Below are 19,030 nucleotides of genomic sequence, written 5' to 3'. Positions count from 1 at the left end.
TCTCTCTATCTCCCTCTCTCCTCCCTCTCTCTCCTCCCTCTCTCACTCCCCTGCCTTCTCTCTATCTCCCTCTCTCCTCTCTTTCCCTTCCCTCTCTCACTCCCCTTCCCTCTCTCTATCTCCCTCTCTCCTCCCTCTCTCTCCTCCCTCTCTCTCCCCCCTCTTTCACTCCCCTTCCCTCTCTCTATCTCCCTCTCTCCTCCCTCTCTCTCCTCCCTCTCTATCTCCCTCTCTCTATCTCCCTCTCTCCTCCCTCTCTCCTCCCTCTCTCTCCTCCCTCTCTCTCCCCCCTCTTTCATTCCCCTTCCCTCTCTCTATCTCCCTCTCTCTATCTCCCTCTCTCCTCCCTCTCTCCTCCCTCTCTCTCCTCCCTCTCTCACTCCCCGCAGTGTGTCATCCCTACCCAGTGGCAGGAAGGTGGCGTTCCTATCGGGGTTTCCAGAGAGAACACAAACACAAACAGCTCATAAATCTTCCCAGTTGACTGGGAGAGAACATGGTCTTGCTCTTCGGTTTACACAACTCACATACAGCACACTCACACAAACCTACACAGACCCACAGACACACACACACAACCACACAGACACACACACGGATTAGGGAAGCCCTTTGGCCTGTACTGCAGTCCAATGTCCTTTCTGTCACAGAGGTCCCAGTGGTGTGACCAGTGTGTGTGTGTGGGTGTGTTTGGGTGTGTGTGTGTGTTTGGGTGTGTGTGTTAAGGTAAAAATAGAAAGGCCACCAGGTGACAATGCCAGACTCCAGTTCTCACAGCACGGGAATAACATTCTGACAACAGATGTAGCCTTTGATATGGTTCGTCAGATCTTTATTAAAAAAAACAAAAAAAAACAAATGCACAACAAGCCAAACAGGGCAGGTGTATGAGTGAGTCTTTGCCGGTGTATTTTGTGTGTATGTGTGTGTACATGTGTGTGAGTTTGTGCATGTGCTTCTGTGTGTGTATGTGCGTGTATGTGTGTCCAGGATAAAACAGGTCTCTTCTATAATGAGAATTCCACCAGCTATTGATGCAGCTGGTGAATTGAGTTAAGCGTGCTATTCCATACTAGGACACAAGAATAGCTTCCACACTCACTCACACACACACTCACTCACACACACACACACTCACAAACACACACACACACACACACACACACACACACACACACACACACACACACACACACACACACACACACACACACACACACTACCCGGGAGGTACAGAAACATCACACACACAAACACTGAACTGCATCCATGAGCTCATGACAGCACCTGTACCTGTCTGTGTTGCCGGGCCGTCACACTCTGAAACCCCCCGTGTGCGCCCACAGCTACAGCCTCCTCTAGGACACCACACACACACATGGGGAACACGTCATCATCATCCAATGTGTCTGTTCATCTCGGCACGACAGCAGCCAGTGAAGTTGTCAAGACTGTGCATGAATTCAGACTGGGGCTTTTAAGTGTCAGGATGAGAATTAATTTATTACTGTCAGGGATGTGTGTGTGTGTGTGCGCGGGGGGGTTGCTGTGCTTGAAGCTGGCATGAGTGAAGATGAGATTGCATGTGGAGGGTGTGTGTCAAGCGGCAACTAAGGCTGACTGTACAGGGAGTTTGTGACTGTGGAGGGTGTGTCAGCGGGGTGTGTGTGGGGTGTGTGTGTAGGGCATGTGGGCTGTGTCTGTGGGGTGTGTCTGTGGGGTGTGTGTGGGTTGTGTCTGTGGGGTGTGTGTTAGGGGTATTTAAAGGGGTCGGTAGGAGTGTGGTTGAAGCTGGCGTTGGTGAAGATGCCCAGGGTGCCCACTGTGGTGAAGATGACAAAGGTCCAGAAGAAGAGGCGGTCCACCACCATGGCAACGTACTGCCAGTCCTCCTTCAACTAGGGGAGGAAGGGAGGGGAGGGAAGGAGCAGGGGAAGAAAGAGGGGAGGGAAGTAGGAGGGGAGGGAGGGCAAAGGGGAGGGAGGACAGGAGGAAGGGAGGAGGAGAGGAAGGGAGGAGGAGAGGAATGGAGGAAGGGAGGAAGTAGGGAAGAGGGAAGGAGGGAAGGGTGGGAGAGGGAAGGAAGGAGAGTAAAAAGAAGAAAAGTGAAGAACAGGAGAAAGAACGAGCAGGAAGAGAGAAAAGGTGAACAGCAGAAAACAACAAGAAAAGGAATAGCTGAAAGCAGGACAGGAATGTAGAAATGTCCCTGTGAAGAAGGCAGTCATACAGTAAACAGCAAAACTACGAGTGTGTTAGTGTGTAAATGTGTGCGTGTGACTCACAGCCGCAAAGTCCTTCTCCGCCTGCAGCTGCTCAGCGATGTATGTGATGGCCTGGATGGCTGACTTGAGTTCAGGGGGCAGGGTGAGGTAGTGGCTGGGCCCGTCCATGAACTTCCTCAGGTCAGTACACATGCCCTCCGACTGGTACCTGTACACACACACACACACACACACGTATACACAGAGAATGAAGGGATGTTCATGGAACATTGCCAAAGTTGAAGTCTCTTGTAGCCTATCCCACATTGTGTTGAAATGTACTGAAATGTGTTTTGTATTCAAAAACTGTTTAAAACAAGATGCCAAAACACAACTGAGAGAACAGAAATGAGGACTTTGAGGACAAATCCCTCAAAATGTCAAACCCCGTAGGTCACTGCTAGCACACAAAACCACACACACCCAAGAATCTGAAGAAAACGCTTCACCAAAGTTCTCACCAGTCATCACTAATTAAAAGCTGTGAAATACCAACAGTGTTTATATAAGAGCGACTCTGCATTTCCTTCCCACAAAGGACAGGGGAGAAGGTCAAACTCTCCCTCAGCTCTTTAGCTAGCGGGCTAACGCTAACACGCTAATCCGCTAACACTTTTCTGATGACTCTGCTGTTCTCAGGAAGGGAAGAGTGAAGGGGGGGAAACAGAGACGTCTCCCATGGTGACTTGTTGCCCTGTGTCACAGTGGTGAGTTATGGGATGCCAGGACTTACAGTTGGAGGTTGCTATTGGTAACAAGGGTTTCGAAAGGTTGAGATGTGGCCGGTTGCCAGGTTGGTGTTTGAGATGGAGGGGGGCACAGCTTGTGTGGTTCATGCTGGTGCTTGAGTGTGTCCTTGAGCAAAGACACATTTTCTTTTTCCATGTGCGCCTGTGTGAGTGTGCTGTGTGTGCCTCTGTGTGTGTGTGTGTGCCTCTCTCTCTGTGTGTGTGTGTGTGTGAGTGTGTGTGAACTGAAACAGTCCTTACCGACATATCCCATAACTCGTAAGTCCTATTGTGTGAACTCCTAGACTCCATCATATTGGGCTGATCTCACTAATGGAAGCAGATTACTTTCCCTTCTCCCGCATCCCATGAGGCTTAGTCATCACATCTGTCTGGTTCATCAAACTTACACATCACACTCACACTTCAACTTCTTTCTACTAAAAAAAGATACTGTTTGCAGTTCACTCAGATCGCCACCAGGGGGTAGTGTGGTGCTGTAGCTGTTCAACTCAACTCTCAGTTCATCCAGCCACCAAACTTGTTGTGGTGTCCCGCAGAGGGTTTCAAGACTGGGGAAGCGATGGGCACAACTGGTGATGTGTGTGTGTACGTGTTTGACTCAGGCTGTCAGATCCGGTACGGAGAGGAACAGAGTCGCTCGATCCGATTGGAGGATAAAAATTGCCGCTTTTCCAATTGATCTTTGCCACACTTCCTCTCTGACCCGATGGCCCGTCCTCTCTCTCCTCCCTCTCCATCCCTCACGCCTCTCCTCCTCCATCCCCTCAGAGCATCATTTCATCAGGAATGCAGATGACTAATGAGGGAGTCTAATTCAACTAAGACTGGCCACCGACTGTGCCAAGACACGCAGTAAAACCAATTAAAAAGGTTGGGCACGGGTTATAAGAGAGGAGGTGTGTGTGCTTGTGAGAGAGTGTGTGTGTATGTGTGTGTGTATATATGAGGTGGTGAAGGGGCTCAAGGGATATACTGCTGCATCATCGAATCGCTCGAATAGGCTTGCACATCCCTCCTGCCCCCCACCCCTCGACACACACACACACACACACATGGTCGCTGGGCTAATGTGTCAGGAGCGATTTGGGCTGGTCATTATTATGTGAGCAATGATTTCCCACTCAGATCCCCCAGTCTCTCCTGGACCCACGCTTCAGGTCCTTCAGGAAGTGATGTCGACTGGAGAGAGGACTGTGCTCTTGGGGTTGAGAAAGCTGCACATGTCTGGGTTTTCCTCCTCAGTGTGTGTGTGTGTGTATGAACACTCTGGCTTTCCCTTAAGATATCCCCTCTATCATATCCTCTTTGACCCTTCTCCCCTGTAATAGAAAATCACTTTCTTTAAGAGTTCTAGAATCATCTTTGGCCTGAGATACAGTGTTCCTTAAGTTTCCGCTTGCTGACGTGTCGTCTAACCAACTCGACTGTTTTCCCCTGGTGGTTTGGCCCACACAGCAGGGATTGTCTTCTTCCTCTTTTCTCGTCAGTGTTGAACATCTGTGTTCAGCTCTACAGAGCGTTTCCTTTCTGTCCTTGCACATCGTAGAGTTCCTCTTTTTGTTAGACATGAACTTTTGAACTGATCACGTCACATGGAACTAGCTGGTTAAAAGAGTGCTCAGATAATGTCATGGTTAGAGAGCCTTCTCATCCAGATATCGTTTTGGTACTGTTTTAGAACGCCTCCTCCTTGCTGCAAGAATAAACAGATAAAGACAAATTCTTCTGACCTCAGAGACCTTTGAGGATCCAATTCCACCCCCCTGCCCCCCCACCCCCAAACCCTGTCCCCTGAACTCACCTGTTGGGCTTGGGGAAGAGGAAGGAGGTGTTGGGCTTGCGGATGAAGTACTCGTCCGCTGCAGGTCGACGGCTGACGGCCATGGAGTTCTCCCTGCGGAGGGGCTTCTCCAGGGACAGGGGGGGCTCCACCTTGGGCCGCAGCATGCCCAGGTAGGGGGGCAACAGGTGGAGGAAAATCTGTGGGGGGAGGAGGGTAAGGATTGCGGTGGTAGGTGGGTAGAGTGGGGCGGGTGCAAGAAGGAAGAGGGGAAGGCAGAGGGGGTGCAACGAGTGAAGGAAAGGGGGAAGGGGAGGAGATGGAGGGGGGTCAAAGGGGGAGATCAGGGAAGTGGGCGGGGAGGAGAGAGGAGGAGATGGGAGAGTTACAATACAGTATCAGATGACAACATAGGGAGTGGTTACGTGGTGTCAGGGGCGTAGCCACAGGTTCAACTTCTAAGGCCTACCCCAAAATGAAAATATCTCAAAAGAAATATGCACCGGGTGCACATCACAAAGTAAATAAGTTAAAAAAAAAACGGAAAAGATGCCTATCCATATTTTTCTGGGCGTACCCCTGCGTGGTGTTAGTGTAACCGTGGTTTATATGCAGCCCTCCCCTGTGCATGGACATTGGCGGAGCCAAGACTCACTGGAGTCTTCACTGCAACAGTTAGTCTACCTGTTCAGTTTCACTGGCATGGATGATTGTTCCATCAGTGGGGTGTTGGTTTCCCTGTTCAAGAACGACAATAAGCTGATGTGTCAGTGGAAGTTGCCTAGTGGATCTTATCATCAATATGTTCAGAACACGGTGATTGTAGAGCTGGAAGAGGGAGATGTCATCCACACCTGTCTTCCTGCATGTCACAGGATCCTAGGTGATGCCATCAACGATATTGATACCTTAACTTTAAACAATAACAACATCTTCAGTGGCTTCCTGCTCTTCCCTGTGTGAGTGGAACACTGCTAAAGTTGTGATTAAATCACCTTCAACCCCTGGAAACATTGTCTAAGATCAGACTCTTACTGCTGAAAACATGTACGTGCTTTCTGCATTTGACAATAAAGAAGTATGTTACACCTTGTCTCCTTCCCTCTAATCCAACATCTTGGATTACCCGTCTTGCCCTGTGATAATGTAGAAATGGGGAATGTTAAGGTGTAGAATGACAACTACTGTGACCATGCTGATGCTGCTGTTCTGTCTGTTTGGGACGAGGGTTCAGGAAGAGAGTGACATCAAGCAGAGCAGATACTGTTTAGTACAAAATACAAAATTACAAATGAATGTTGTGTGATATTAGTGTAAAAGAGGAAGTGAAGGTAGAGAGAAAACAGACGGTAGTAAAAAAAACGGTCTGGCCTTTGGTCTGATAATAAAACGGAGTCATGCTCATCGGATGTGTGATTGTAAACGTTTCCCAGCAGCAGATGCAGGTTCTAAGAATTTTCTACATGAATACGTGTCGAAAGATAAAAATATAAGGAGGAAAATGAGGAGGAAGAGAGCAGCATGTGTATATAAAGCTGGGGACTGAACCTCGCAGAACCACACACCATCGCAGACCTGCAGTCCCAAACGCTGAACTGAAGAGTTGACTGATTTGAGAATGTCATCAATGGACCAGAGAGAGCCTTGTATCTGTGGTGGACGTACAGCCCAGCCGGACATGTTGGCTGAGCTGAAGGCTCGAGTGGAGAAGCTGGAGGGAGACAACAAAGATCTGCAGACCAGACAGGCAGAGATCGAGGTGAACAAAGACAACATAAAGGTGGCCTTCTCTGCAACTATAACTTCACCAGTGGGACCCTTCTGCGCAGACACAACCCTGGTCTACCCCAATGTCATCACCAACATCGGCGGAGCCTACAACCCAATCACTGGAATCTTCACTGCACCAGTGAAAGGAGTCTACCAGTTCAGTTTCACTGGCATGGATGATCGTTCCCATTATGGGGTGTCAGTTTTCCTGTTCAAGAACGACAAAAAACTGATGTCTCAGTGGAAGATGAATAATGGCAGTACACATCAATATGTTCAGAACACGGTGATTGTAGAGCTGGAAGAGGGAGATGTCATCCACACCAGTCTTCCTGCATGTCACAGGATCCTAGGTGATGCCATCAACGATATTGATACCTTAACTTTAAACAATAACAACATCTTCAGTGGCTTCCTGCTCTTCCCTGTGTGAGTGGGACACTGCTAAAGTTGTGATTAAATCACCTTCAATGTCTGACCCCTGGAAACATTGTCTAAGATCAGCCTGTTACTGCTAAAACCATGTACGTACGTGCTTTCTGCATTTGACAATAAAGATGTATGTTACACATACTGTCGTTCCTTTTCTTTAAATCCCCCCCTGAACTATACATACACTATAGACTACAGTATAGAATACTGTAGGATAGAATGGTATACTCTAACAGTTTCTCCCACACACACGCACACATCATCTAACTTGCTTAACTACATGCTCTTATGGTTTCTTCCCTTTAGCACTTATTTTTTGGTTGTTCACAATGTGTACTTCTAGTTTTTGGCTACCCGCAATGCTTTGGGGTTATCTTGTTGTTATTATCAGTGACCTATGCACTTTGTAAAGCTCTCTCTTGGAAGTCGCTTTGGATAAAAGCGTCTGCTAAATGAATAAATGTAATGTAAATGTAATGTAATCATCTGTCACCATGCTGATGCTGCTGTTCTGTCTGTTTGGGACGAGGGTTCAGGAAGAGAGTGACATCAAGCAGAGCAGATACTGTTTAGTACAAATTACAAAAGTTAGATAGACTGTTGTGTGATATTCGTGTGAAACAGGAGGTGAATGAAGAGAGCAAACAGAAAGTAGGAGGAGTCCTAGTTATGGGGCGTATGATTGTAAAGGTTTCCCAACAGCATATGCGTGTTCCAAGGAATTTCTACAGAAATACGTGTCTCAATTCTGATCTTCTGAAAGATAAGAAGATAGGGAGGAAAATGAGAAGGAAGAGAAATCACCTTCAATGTCTGACCCTTGGAAACATTGTCTAAGAAAACTGCAAAAAACATGCACGTGATTTCTGCATTTGACAATAAAGAAGTATGTTACACCTTGTCTCCTTCCCTCTCTTTTAAATCCAGCCTCTGAACTATACATACAGAGTATAGTATAGAATACTGTAGGATAGAACTGTATACTATAGAGAGAAGTCTCTCAGACTGTGGTGTCTGTGTCTCTCTACTTGCTGATTGGGTATCCACCCTCTGAACTATACATACACTATAGAATATAGTATAGAATACTGTAGGATAGAATGGTATACTCTAACAGTTTCTCCCACACACACGCACACACAGTGTCCTTGAGCAAGACACTGACTGCCATGTTGCTCCCGATGGGCAGGCCAGCGCCTTGCATGGCAGTGCCGTGACCGTCGGTGTCTGAGTCTGGGTGTGAATGAGAGGCTAAATGGAATGTGTTTCGGGTGTGCCGTGAGCTGCCGCTAAATTAAGTCCGTTTACCCTTTTCATGTATTTTTACCACACATACACGTCTTTTGAAACTCACGTGAGAGAACTCTCTCACTCTTTTATGAACCTCCTTATTTTCTAAACCGTTTCCTCCCTTGACAACGTGCACATGCCCTGTGTGTCACGGGCGACTGTTGCACCATGGGGAGGTGACAGTCTGGAGGCTGCACCAAAGCTGCCATCCAGGCCTGGAATTACCTTTAAATAATGTTGGGGCCAAAGCCATTGATGGAGGTTAATGGTGTAACACTCTGTCGGAACAGCAGAGTCTTAACTCACTAAAGCGATTTCCCTGTTCCTGTCGCTAGGTCTGGGATGCGATCCATGGGGCCTGATCTCACGCCGCGCTTTAAGAAACCTGTCTCACACAGACACTGTCTTCAAATAAATTAATAAATCTAAGAAAACAAACATGCAAGAAACCCTAGAATGGCAGCACGACAAAGAGGCCCACATTCACCACAGTTTTGCAACGGTGGATATCAGTTTCCCGCCCGAGTGGGGCCCCCAGCGACTCACCTTGCGGACCCAGTGGGGCATGTGGTGGGTGCTGGGGGAGCGGTGGTGCAGGTTGAGGACCACCACGCTGAGGATGACGGAGCAGGTGACCAGGATCATGGTGAACATGAGGTAGTTGACGATGATGGGAACCCCCAGGGAGGTCTCGGGGACCTTGTCAGCCAGCAGCAGCAGGAACACGGTGAGGGTGAGGAGGACGTTGATGGACAGACCCATCTTCTCCCCTGGAGGAGAGGGAGGCGGGGGAGGGAGAGGGGTTAAACACACACACACACACACACACAAAGGATTCACCGTCAATCATTTACACACACGCACACGCACGCTGGACACACGTACGCTTGTCACCACGGGGACGCACCGCCAATCATTTACTGACCACGCGTTCTCGCAGAGCGCGCTGTGCTTCTCGCCACAGGGAAACGCCACAGATGATTTACACACACTCACGCACACGCGGGACACACACACACACTCCAGGCAGGCTCCCGTGGTCAGGTTAATGGCATGCAGAGGGAGTTATAGAGCAGGATGTGTTACTGAAGGAGGGCCTGACCCAGGAGCTAACAGACGTTTGATGATTCGTAGCATGTTAGTAGGGCAGGCCAGGACCGAGCAGGGTGCTCCAACAGTAGCTGGCCCGTGTCATTCACCAGGAATGACACTAATGGGGAATTCATCCCCATTCTGATTGGGGGATGGGCCCAGAGAGGATGCCATGTTTACTGTTATGTTATGTGCACTCCTTCACTAAAAGGGAAGTCACTGAAAACTTGTTTTCATGTCCACTAACACCATATCAAAGTCTATATGTGTTTCTACCTCACGGATATACGATATGACTGCTGTTACAGGGATCATCTCCCGTGCTTGTGGACCTCTGAAATTCCGTCAAACACATATAGCTACGCATTCAGCATGTCCCCGTCTCAAAGGGTTCACATGGGGGGGGGGGGCCATCGTGGATGTCTGGGAGGGTTTGGGGGCCTTTTTTTGTGCCACGCAAAAAGACCTTGAGGGGAGGCTCCTGCCAGCTCAGAAAAAGGAGAGAGAGAGAGAGAGAGAGAGAGAGAGAGAGAGAGAGAGGGAGAGAGAGAGAGAGAGAGGGAGAGAGGGAGAGAGAGAGAGAGAGAGAGAGAGAGAGAGGGAGAGAGAGAGAGAGAGAGGGAGAGAGGGAGAGAGAGAGAGAGAGAGAGAGAGAGAGAGAGAGAGAGAGAGAGAGAGAGAGAGAGAGAGAGAGAGAGAGAGAGAGAGGGAGGTTTCCATACATAGTCCTCCTGGGATCACCAGAGCTTAAATGTGTCCTTGTGGTGTGTTCTCTGTCGCTATGCATGGCCACTACTGTCACTAAGGAAAGCCTGCTAGATGTGTGTGTGTCTGTGTGTGTGTGTGTGTGTTTTATGTGTGCCTATAAAGAAGAACTATATGACTGTGGTCACCCTTGAGTTTACATGAGCCCTAGAGTATAAACATTGTTATAATACACACACACACACACACACTGAGAAGTTCGCTCTTGTACTAGGACACATAGTGTCCCACCCACAGTCTTATAGTTAGAAAGGGAGGCTTACCAAGTCAGTCTGCAGGCTAAACTATGAATAACTACACAAAGGCAGCTGAAATGACTTCTGTGGTAACAAAAGTGAAAAGTAAAATGGTTGTGACCAGACAACGAGGCAGTTTTCTTATTTCTTATCTCCAGGCCGTCCCCTGCGTGGGTCTGACCTGCGTCGGGGGGCAGGTAGAAGTTGAAGATGGCGATGATGGTGATGAGGATGCAGGGGATGATGATGTTGAAGACGTAGTACAGAGGCTTCCTCTCGATGATCAGGTAGAAGGTGATGTCCTCGTACAGGTCGTCGCGCACGTTCTTCTTGCTGGGCTGGTGACGAATGTACCACTCGCCGCTCTCTGGGGACAGGGGTGAAAGGTCGGAGGTCAAGCTCGGGGGAGGGGTTCTGGGTCCACCGGGTATGATGTGGGTGGTAGGGTGAGATACACTGTCAACTGTCTGTCCGTCTGCCCTTCCGTCCATCTTGCCCATCCATCCATTAGTCCATCCATCGATCCATTCACCCATCAATCTGTCTTTCAACCCATCCATCCATTCACCCATCAATCTGTCTTTCAACCCATCCATCCATTCACCCATCAATCTGTCTTTCAACCCATCCATCCATTCACCCATCCATCTGTCCATTTGTCAACCTGCTTGTCCTGCCTTCATTCCCACTTCAGAGTGTCCCTTCAGTTCTCCTCACCACTGTAACCCCCCTCATACAGCATCTCCTTCAGTTCTCCTCACCACTGTAACCCCCCTCATACAGCATCTCCTTCAGTTCTCCTCACCACTGTAACCCCCCTCATACAGCATCTCCTTCAGTTCTCCTCACCACTGTAACCCCCCTCATACAGCATCTCCTTCAGTTCTCCTCACCACTGTAACCCCCCTCATACAGCATCTCCTTCAGTTCTCCTCACCACTGTAACCCCCCTCATACAGCATCTCCTTCAGTTCTCCTCACCACTGTAACCCCCCTCACACAGCATCTCCTCACCACTGTAACCCCCGTCATACAGCATCTCCTTGATCTCGTTGCCCTTGGAGTCCCGAGCGAGTTGCAGGTCGATCTCTGAGGCGTCGTAGGTGTAGGAGTGGAACACCATGGTGCAGTTCTGCCAGTCGAAGGGGAAGTACGTCACCTAGACACAGGAAGTAGAAAGTATAGACACAGGATGTAGAAAGAGACATTTGCAAGTGTGTGTCAACATGCGTGCTTGTGTGTCTGTTAGGGCTAGGCGATTGATCCAATGTTATTTTCAATTATGATTTTTGAGCCCCTCCCTAAAAGCCCAAACTCACTCTCAGCCAGGTTGTGGCATGTCACATGCATTCTACACCCCAAGCTTGTTCATATAGGTTGCTGTTGCTACCGAGCTAGCACTCTGCTACACACGGAAGTTACCATGGGAACCGTAGGGGTTGCAGGCTGAACATCTTTTCGACTCCTAACTGGACGATGAAACATGGCCAAAAGTGTGAGCCCGCAACGCCGAGGAAAATCGGGTTAGCTATGCGTGTGTGTCTGTGTGTGTGTGTGTGAAAGTGTAAGCTTTGGATAAAAGCGTCTTCTAAATTCATAAATGGAAATGTAAGTGTGTGTGTGTGTCACCTTGACCCCACAGGAGCTGCAGTAGAGGGCAGGAGGCATCCAGGTGACTCTCCCATTACTATAGGCCTGGACATGGACATGGAGAGCCACATCAAATACACCATCATTACTACAGAGAGAGAGAGAGAGAGAGAGAGAGAGGGGGAGGGGGAGGAAGGAAGGAAGGAAGGAAGGAAGGAAGGAAGGGAGGGAGGGAGAGAGAGAGAGAGAGAGAGAGAGAGAGAGAGAGAGAGAGAGAGGGAGAGAGAGAGAGAGAGAGAGAAAGAGAGAGAGAGAGAGAGAGAGAGAGAGAGAGAGAGAGAGAGAGAGAGAGAGAGGGAGAGAGGGAGAGACAGAGAGAGAGGGAGAGAGAGAGAGAGAGAGAGAGAGAGAGAGAGAGAGAGAGAGAGAGAGAGAGAGAGGGAGAGAGGGAGAGACAGAGAGAGAGAGAGAGAGAGAGAGAGAGAGAGAGAGAGAGAGGGGGGGGGAGGGAGGGAGAGAGATAGAGGAAGAGGGAGGGAGGGAGGGAGGAAGAGGGAGGGAGGAAGAGGGAGGGAAGGAAACAAAGGGAGAGAAAGAAAAAGAGAAGACCATCAGTAATACAGAGAAATAGAGAAGGAGGGAAAGAGAGAGAGAGAAAGGGAGAGAAATAACGAGAGAATACCATGATTGCGCAGGAAAGTAGGAAGAGTGAATGAGAGTGTGAAAAGAGGGGAGGGGGTTGGGCTTTTAGCGTCCACACAGAGGAGACTCATTCACACTACCCCACTCACTGAGTCCACCCTCTTATCTGCACGGCCATATTGGAAGTGGCATAGTTGTAGCTGCCATTAAGCTCGTAATGCAATACACAACAGAGACATCAACCCAATTAGACACACAGATTTAGCAGTCAGTGTACAGCACAGTGGCCTGTAAACACAGTCAGTGTACAGACAGGTACAAGTCAGGGAGGCAGAGCTGCGCCCACTAAAGCCCCCGTCCCTGTGAAGGTGTTTGGAGAGACGGAAAGACAGACGTCGATCCCGCCAACGCGTCTAAAAGCGCGCGCGTGCTCTTCTGCGCACGCACACACACTGTTTAACCGGCACTCGCGCAACGTGTGGTCTCACATGCATGGGAACATACACTGTAACACACACACACACACGTACACACGCACTGTGTGTGTGTGAGTGGACCAGAGCCAGTGTGCTCCTAGCTTGAGTGAATGTTCAGAGCCAGTGGTTCTGTTATTGGGGAGCCATGCTGCTTAATTGCCTATAAAGCAGTGATGAATGGAGCGGAGGGGATATTTACAGCACGGTTATAATACGAGCCATCCACACTGACTGGGTGTTTGGAGGAAGGTGTGTGCTGCGTGTGTGTGTGTGTTGTATGTGTGCTGCGTGTGTGTGTGTATGTGTTGTGTGTGTGTGTGTTGTGTGTGTGTCTTTGCACGTTCCATAGAGGGGATGTCCAACTACTTGATGTCCTTACTGACCTGTCCAGTGGCCAGTAAACCATTAAAGACAAGCCACGGTGTTGAATGATAATTGGCTTCTTTCTGGGCCCATTAAACAATATTCCCCCCATAAGAATTGGGCAACATCATCCACACTTAGTGCAAGTGTTACAAGTGCCAGACAAGGTTACTTGAGGTGTGTGTGTGTGTGTGTGTGTGTGTGATGGCGTTTACTTGTTGATGAGGACGATATCAGGCAGCCAGACTTTAGATGAGGCGAGTCGCATCACCTCGATCCCCTCGTAGTCTTTAGGGTTCCATGACAACCGGTAGTCTGTCCACTCCTATGACAACACAGGGATGAAGGTCAGGGTGTGCAGGGGGTGATAAAGGGAGGGAGAGAGGGAGGGAGAGAGAGAGAGAGAGCGAGAGAGAGAGGGAGAAAGGGAGAAAGGGAGAGAAAAAGGGAGAGAGACAAAACCAAAAAGGGCCAAAGTGGGAGAAGGGAGAGTGGGAGTCATATTGTATGCGTAGTTGTGGGTGTGTGTGTGTGTGTGCATGTACACAGGGCTAAGCCTGACCCTAACTTGTGGTCAAATGTAATGTAGCAGAGCCTCAAGAGATTGAAAAGGGGAAATGTGAAAAGAATGAAAGAAACAGGAAAAAGCAGAGGGAAAACTTTCAAATTAAAAAACTCACCAATTCTCATCTGATCAATTTATTTCACATTTTCAGGCTACTGTCATTACTTATTGCGGGTACAATATCTATGTGCATTTGTCCATGAATAATATCAATAACATTTGCATAATTCTTCATTTAGCATAAACCGTGTGTTATTATTCCGTGTGTTCTTATTGGGTGAATCATTTGCAAGCCCTGTGATGACATTTCAGTTCCGATGATACATGAGCAAACAGGTTTTGTGTTAATAAAGTTATTTTGTTTGGAATTTGACGCCAATGTTGAGTTGGTAGTGATAATTCTGACCAAAGACTGGGAGGCAAATAAACACACACACACACACTTCACACACACACTACACACACACTACACACACACACACCCAGTGACCATAGACTAGTCTGAATACACACTTACCATATTCATAATAACAGTTGCGCTCATCTCTTCATCTTTCATGTTCTACGGACATAGAAATAACACAGGCCCACGACATTAGCAGTTACAAGTTACAATCACGTTTGTGTGTTTTACGTGTAATTGCCTTTCATAAATGCCACCCACTGTAGCAGAGACTTAATCCTAGATAAACACTGTTTAAGAATAGGTGCATTAAGAATGAGACATATACTAAACAATAGTTTTTTAATATAAATTCTGTGAGCCATTTGGTACAAGGGTGAATCAGTGTAAGAATGAGTAAATGGTGGTTTAACAATTTCTGTGGAAGGGTAGGTGGGGAGCCAATTCTGTGTTTTAACCAGGGGGCATAGCTCCACTGAGCCCAGTCTACCAGCACTGCTATTTAAAACCTGGAGAGGAATGTCACAGAGACAGCTGGGGGACAGAGGGGGGGAGAGAGAGAGAGAGAGAGAGAGAGAGAGAGAGAGAGAGAGAGAGAGAGAGAGAGAGAGAGAGAGAGAGAGAGAGAGAGAGAGAGAGAGAGAGAGAGAGAGAGAGAGAGAGAGAGAGAGAGAGAGAGAGAGAGAAGGGGGGGTAGGAGTGAGAGAGACACTCTTTCACTATCACCAGATCTATCTGTAGACGCTTCCTCACACCACTTCCTGTTAGACTCAGGAGTCAAGTTGATGTAACGCTGTCGGATGGTTGTGGTAATGTGGCTGGGATATTGAAGGCAAATTCTGGGCAGACTGAGTGCTAGCTTCCAACTGGGTCAGTTCCAGAATGTTCTGCTCTAGAACGCATCATGAAGCCCATGAGTGAGAATGACCTTCATTGGAGGGTTTAAGGTGCAAGATGAATGTGTGTGTGTGTGTGATACGAGCACAGGGGACAGATCAGGTGTGTCTATGGGTGTGGGGAGCTGTGAGCCAAGGACAGCTGTCCAATCAGAAGGCGGGATGTACAGTGTACTGTGACCTGGCCTGACCAAGTGTGAGGCTTTGAAGAGAACCGTGTGAAAGTCTCCCTGTACAGTAAATCTCTGACTGCATGCACCCGTACTCTGCCTGGTTGTGTGTGTGTGTGTGTGTTTGTGTGTGTGTTTGTGTGTGTGTGTTTGTTTGCTTGTTTATCCACTTAAGTATCTGCCCCTTAGGTAGTATGACAACATATTTTGAAATAAACATAAACATTGTTTGAATACTAATGTTTGATTATTCTGTTCAGTATCCTGACTTGTGTTAAGAACGTAACTACACTGGCGTGTCGACTGAGATACAGAAATGTCATCTTTAGTTTCTTATCCGTAGCCCACCAGGAGATCTATGGGAAAGATAGAGGGAGTGATTCCAAGCTGTAAACTGAGGAATATTTTGCTGAATGACTTAGTTGCTGTAGGGGGAAGTTGTTTTCTTTCAATGATAGCTGTCCAGGTGATGGATAGATGTCTAGGGAAGAGACCAATTCCAGCTTGTGCTTTAAAAGTGTGTGTTGTGAATGCTGGGTATCACAGTGCTGGCGGGCTGCTGTGTAGAACTCACTGTGGTGTTCTGGTCCTATTCGCAAATTGATTTGGTTCAATAAATACGTATTCAAAAGACATTCAAATGCTTAAGAGTCGGTCGATTCCCAGAGATTTCCATCACAGAATATATCCCTTAGGTATCTGCTAGGGTGCTAGTATTTCCATCAAAATAGTTTTGCGTCTGGAAGCATGCATGCAGGGTGCACACAAGGGTGTGTCCCTCTCACGTGTGTATGTGTGTGTTTCATCTCACCAGTCCCTCGAAGGAGGAGAGGATCATGCCTATGCGGACCACCACCCTTTCCCCTGAGGAGCGGGCGGGGCGAACCTTCAGGTTGTAGTCGGTGTACAGGGCCTTCATCAGGGCTTTCTCCCCCTCCGACGCAGCTGTGGGGAGAGGGGGTTAGCGAAGGAGGGTAAGTGGGGTGAGTCGGGGGTGAGCGGAGGGGCTAAGTGGGGTGAGAGGGAGGAGTGGATGTGATCTCCGTGATTGAATGACAGGAATACCGCCCATGACCAGGTCGTTACCTCCTCTATCTTTCCGACGATATGGCGCGCACGAAAACAAGCAGGGCATAGTGGACCGCACACGACTCAACCACAACCCAGACTACTTCCTGGAACAAAACCCCTGCTCCTCTGCATGACGAGGGGACCGGTGACAGTTTCCTGGCCCCCCAAACGGCCTCGTCCAGAGCCGACCCTCGACCTGCCAAACTGTCTAACACGGACACCGGGGCCACATTTTTCTGCATGTCTCCAGTCTTCCCTCCCTCCCTCCTCGCGAAGGTTGGACGCATTTATAATCGGCGGCTCTGGGGGGGCGGCGGGCATTCATCACGTCACGCCATCCAAGCCGACGGGGGCCCTCCGCCACATCGGCCGTGACGGGGACAAATGACAGCGATCACCAGGAGAGGCACCTCCATTAGCCAGCGCGGGAGAAGGCGAGCGGGCGGGGGGGGGGGGGGGTGGAGGGAGGGGCACCTACGACGGCAGCCGTTTAGCTCCCGTCCTCGTTTCCCGTTAACCGGTAATGAGGCGCTGAACAAACTGACCTATTCAGTGAGGGTGTGTATTTCGAGCGAGGGAAAAGGCTCCCAGGCTAGAGCTGAGGCGATAAAACCGCGCGTTGCTCCTCGCGCTGTAAACGACACCTCGTCGACAGACATGAAAGATCGATTTCAGAGAGCGAAATCGGTATCCATATCCATAGAGATAGCCTATCCATTGGTGAGTCCTGGCAATGTGACGAGAGGAGAGGGAAAGTGATTAGAGGAAAGTAATGAGCCCCACTGTGGAACAAGCCATCTGCTGCTGGTACTGTGTGTCCCTTTCCTCTCAGCCCTCCCTACCTGCTCCTACTCTCCACACGACACCCACACACGGACAGACAGCCTTGTCACTGGCACAAGTGACGTATCCGAATGGGTTAATGATGAACTTCATTTGTCTGGCCTTGAGATGAGCCCTGAGGTGTGTCCAGAGCAAAGATTCCTCTCATGTATGGTGTAAATGTAACTGATGAATGGTGGTGTATTATACAAGGACATGATGGAATTCCGAAACTGTACATCAAAACGTGCCATGCTAAAATGTCAGTACCGTATTATGACTGTCGTGGTGTCGAAACCATCATATCTTATTGGGAATTCATGACAGCGCGAGTTTTACGCACGTGTCATAAATTTTTAACTAGACTATGAAGTCAAGAAAATCGAGCCAATTTAGTGAGTTGACTACATTGTCCAAACATTACATGAACACTGTTTAAAGTTCGACTTACCTCCCATCGCGCACAGGCTACACAGACAACATGACAGCAGCAACAAGTCTAGGGCCTTCATTTCGAACAGAAAAAGTCTTAAAAACTGGATTTAGACTTTAAAAGGGAACGTATACGTTTTCTGTGCCGTTAGCTGATAGCATAGTCCCCCTTCTACTGCATATAATCTTGAATGTTGTTGTGTGTCAGTCAAACAGCTCGAGCCAACTGCTGTCTTCTCGAATTACTATGCGCGGGAGGGGGGCTGACTCTTGGCTATTTAACCCGGTCTATCGCTTTCGGGATAGTTTGGCAGGTTTTTATTTTTTTATTAATGTAGTTATTATTTTTTTGTAATACAATTTAGTGGTTAATTGGTTAACAAATTCATGAAACGAGTTCGTGTCCTCGCGCATAAGTGCTCGACAGCTCGAGGCAGCAGTTTAGGCCTTAATTCATGGTTCCTCTTGGATTTCTTCCAATACGCTGATGAAGCTGAGTTGAAGTGTTTTCCAAAAGGGAAGCGGTGGAATGATAATGTGAACGGAGGACATTAGTTTAAGTTATTCTGACGTATTATTAACGCCTATCTGTGCCAGTAATGACAGAAGTCTACATCACGATTTTTTTGTTTAAATATTTAAACTCTAAGACACTCCTATAGCCATTGTCATACTAGACGCCTGCTGTAGCATTTGTCCGCGGCCAGTTATTGACACCGCGTGAGTACTGATGGTGTCTCGAGTTTATTTAATTTCAGCTGTGTGTTCCGATCTCTGCTACAATTATTCTAAATACGGTGGTGGTTAATGCTTAAGAGGTCAGATTTGATAAAAACGTCTTATGCAGGGGACACACTAAACTTTTTTATCTTATAAGATTTTCAAACTGTGAGACACCACAAACATGAGGACAAAAAATCTTAGATTTAGCCGTTTTGCTCCTTTAGTGTGTGGTGTACCATGATTTGACAGACAGCACACCACACACATTTCCAACCAGTGTCCCGACTGTTAACACAAGAAATCCCGCAAAATCTGTCGAGACTAAAGAATAAGCATGGCGGACTATATGCAGGAAGAAATTGCGATGATAGCGTTTGGAATTATTTTCACAGAAAATTCACGGAAAAAAAGGGTTTGCTGTTGCCACAAATCAATTCCATTTAATTTTCTCTTGCGCCGTGACTACGTTTGTGCTTCTGTATTCTCTCACCTTGCT

The 19,030-nt window shown here is 48.2% G+C and overlaps 2 protein-coding genes across 2 annotated transcripts; one reads left to right on the top strand and one right to left on the bottom strand.

Moving 5' to 3' along the window:
• Positions 1 to 805: 805 nt before the first annotated feature.
• On the bottom strand, positions 806 to 18,228 carry chrnb1 (cholinergic receptor, nicotinic, beta 1 (muscle)). The gene is made up of 11 exons (XM_084691416.1): positions 17,831 to 18,228; positions 16,298 to 16,431; positions 14,535 to 14,579; positions 13,668 to 13,777; positions 12,011 to 12,119; positions 11,396 to 11,540; positions 10,563 to 10,748; positions 8,835 to 9,058; positions 4,818 to 4,996; positions 2,286 to 2,433; positions 806 to 1,898 (listed from the first exon to the last, which is right to left on the bottom strand). The coding sequence occupies exons 1-11, from the start codon at positions 17,889 to 17,891 to the stop codon at positions 1,752 to 1,754; spliced, it is 1,488 nt and encodes a 495-aa protein (XP_084547542.1). The 5' UTR covers positions 17,892 to 18,228; the 3' UTR covers positions 806 to 1,751.
• LOC146222043 (cerebellin-2-like) lies at positions 6,106 to 7,093 on the top strand. Its single transcript, XM_084691417.1, has one exon. It carries the CDS (start codon positions 6,415 to 6,417, stop codon positions 6,997 to 6,999), a length of 585 nt encoding a protein of 194 aa, XP_084547543.1. The 5' UTR covers positions 6,106 to 6,414; the 3' UTR covers positions 7,000 to 7,093.
• Positions 18,229 to 19,030: the final 802 nt, after the last annotated feature.

Source organism: Hypomesus nipponensis, chromosome 25, assembly GCF_054491055.1.
Source record: "Hypomesus nipponensis isolate SF chromosome 25, ASM5449105v1, whole genome shotgun sequence".
Lineage (NCBI taxonomy): Eukaryota > Metazoa > Chordata > Actinopteri > Osmeriformes > Osmeridae > Hypomesus > Hypomesus nipponensis.
This window is presented reverse-complemented; position numbering and strand designations above follow the sequence as displayed.

Coding starts and splice junctions, on each gene's coding strand:
- LOC146222043 (XM_084691417.1), top strand. CDS start 6,415: ATGTCATCAATGGACCAGAGAGAGCCTTGTATCTGTGGTGGACGTACA.
- chrnb1 (XM_084691416.1), bottom strand. CDS start 17,891: ATGAAGGCCCTAGACTTGTTGCTGCTGTCATGTTGTCTGTGTAGCCTG. Junction 13,778..14,534: donor CAACTGTTATTATGAATATG/GTAAGTGTGTAT, acceptor GTGTTGTCATAG/GAGTGGACAGACTACCGGTT. Junction 9,059..10,562: donor CTACCTGCCCCCCGACGCAG/GTCAGACCCACG, acceptor CCTCTCCTCCAG/GGGAGAAGATGGGTCTGTCC.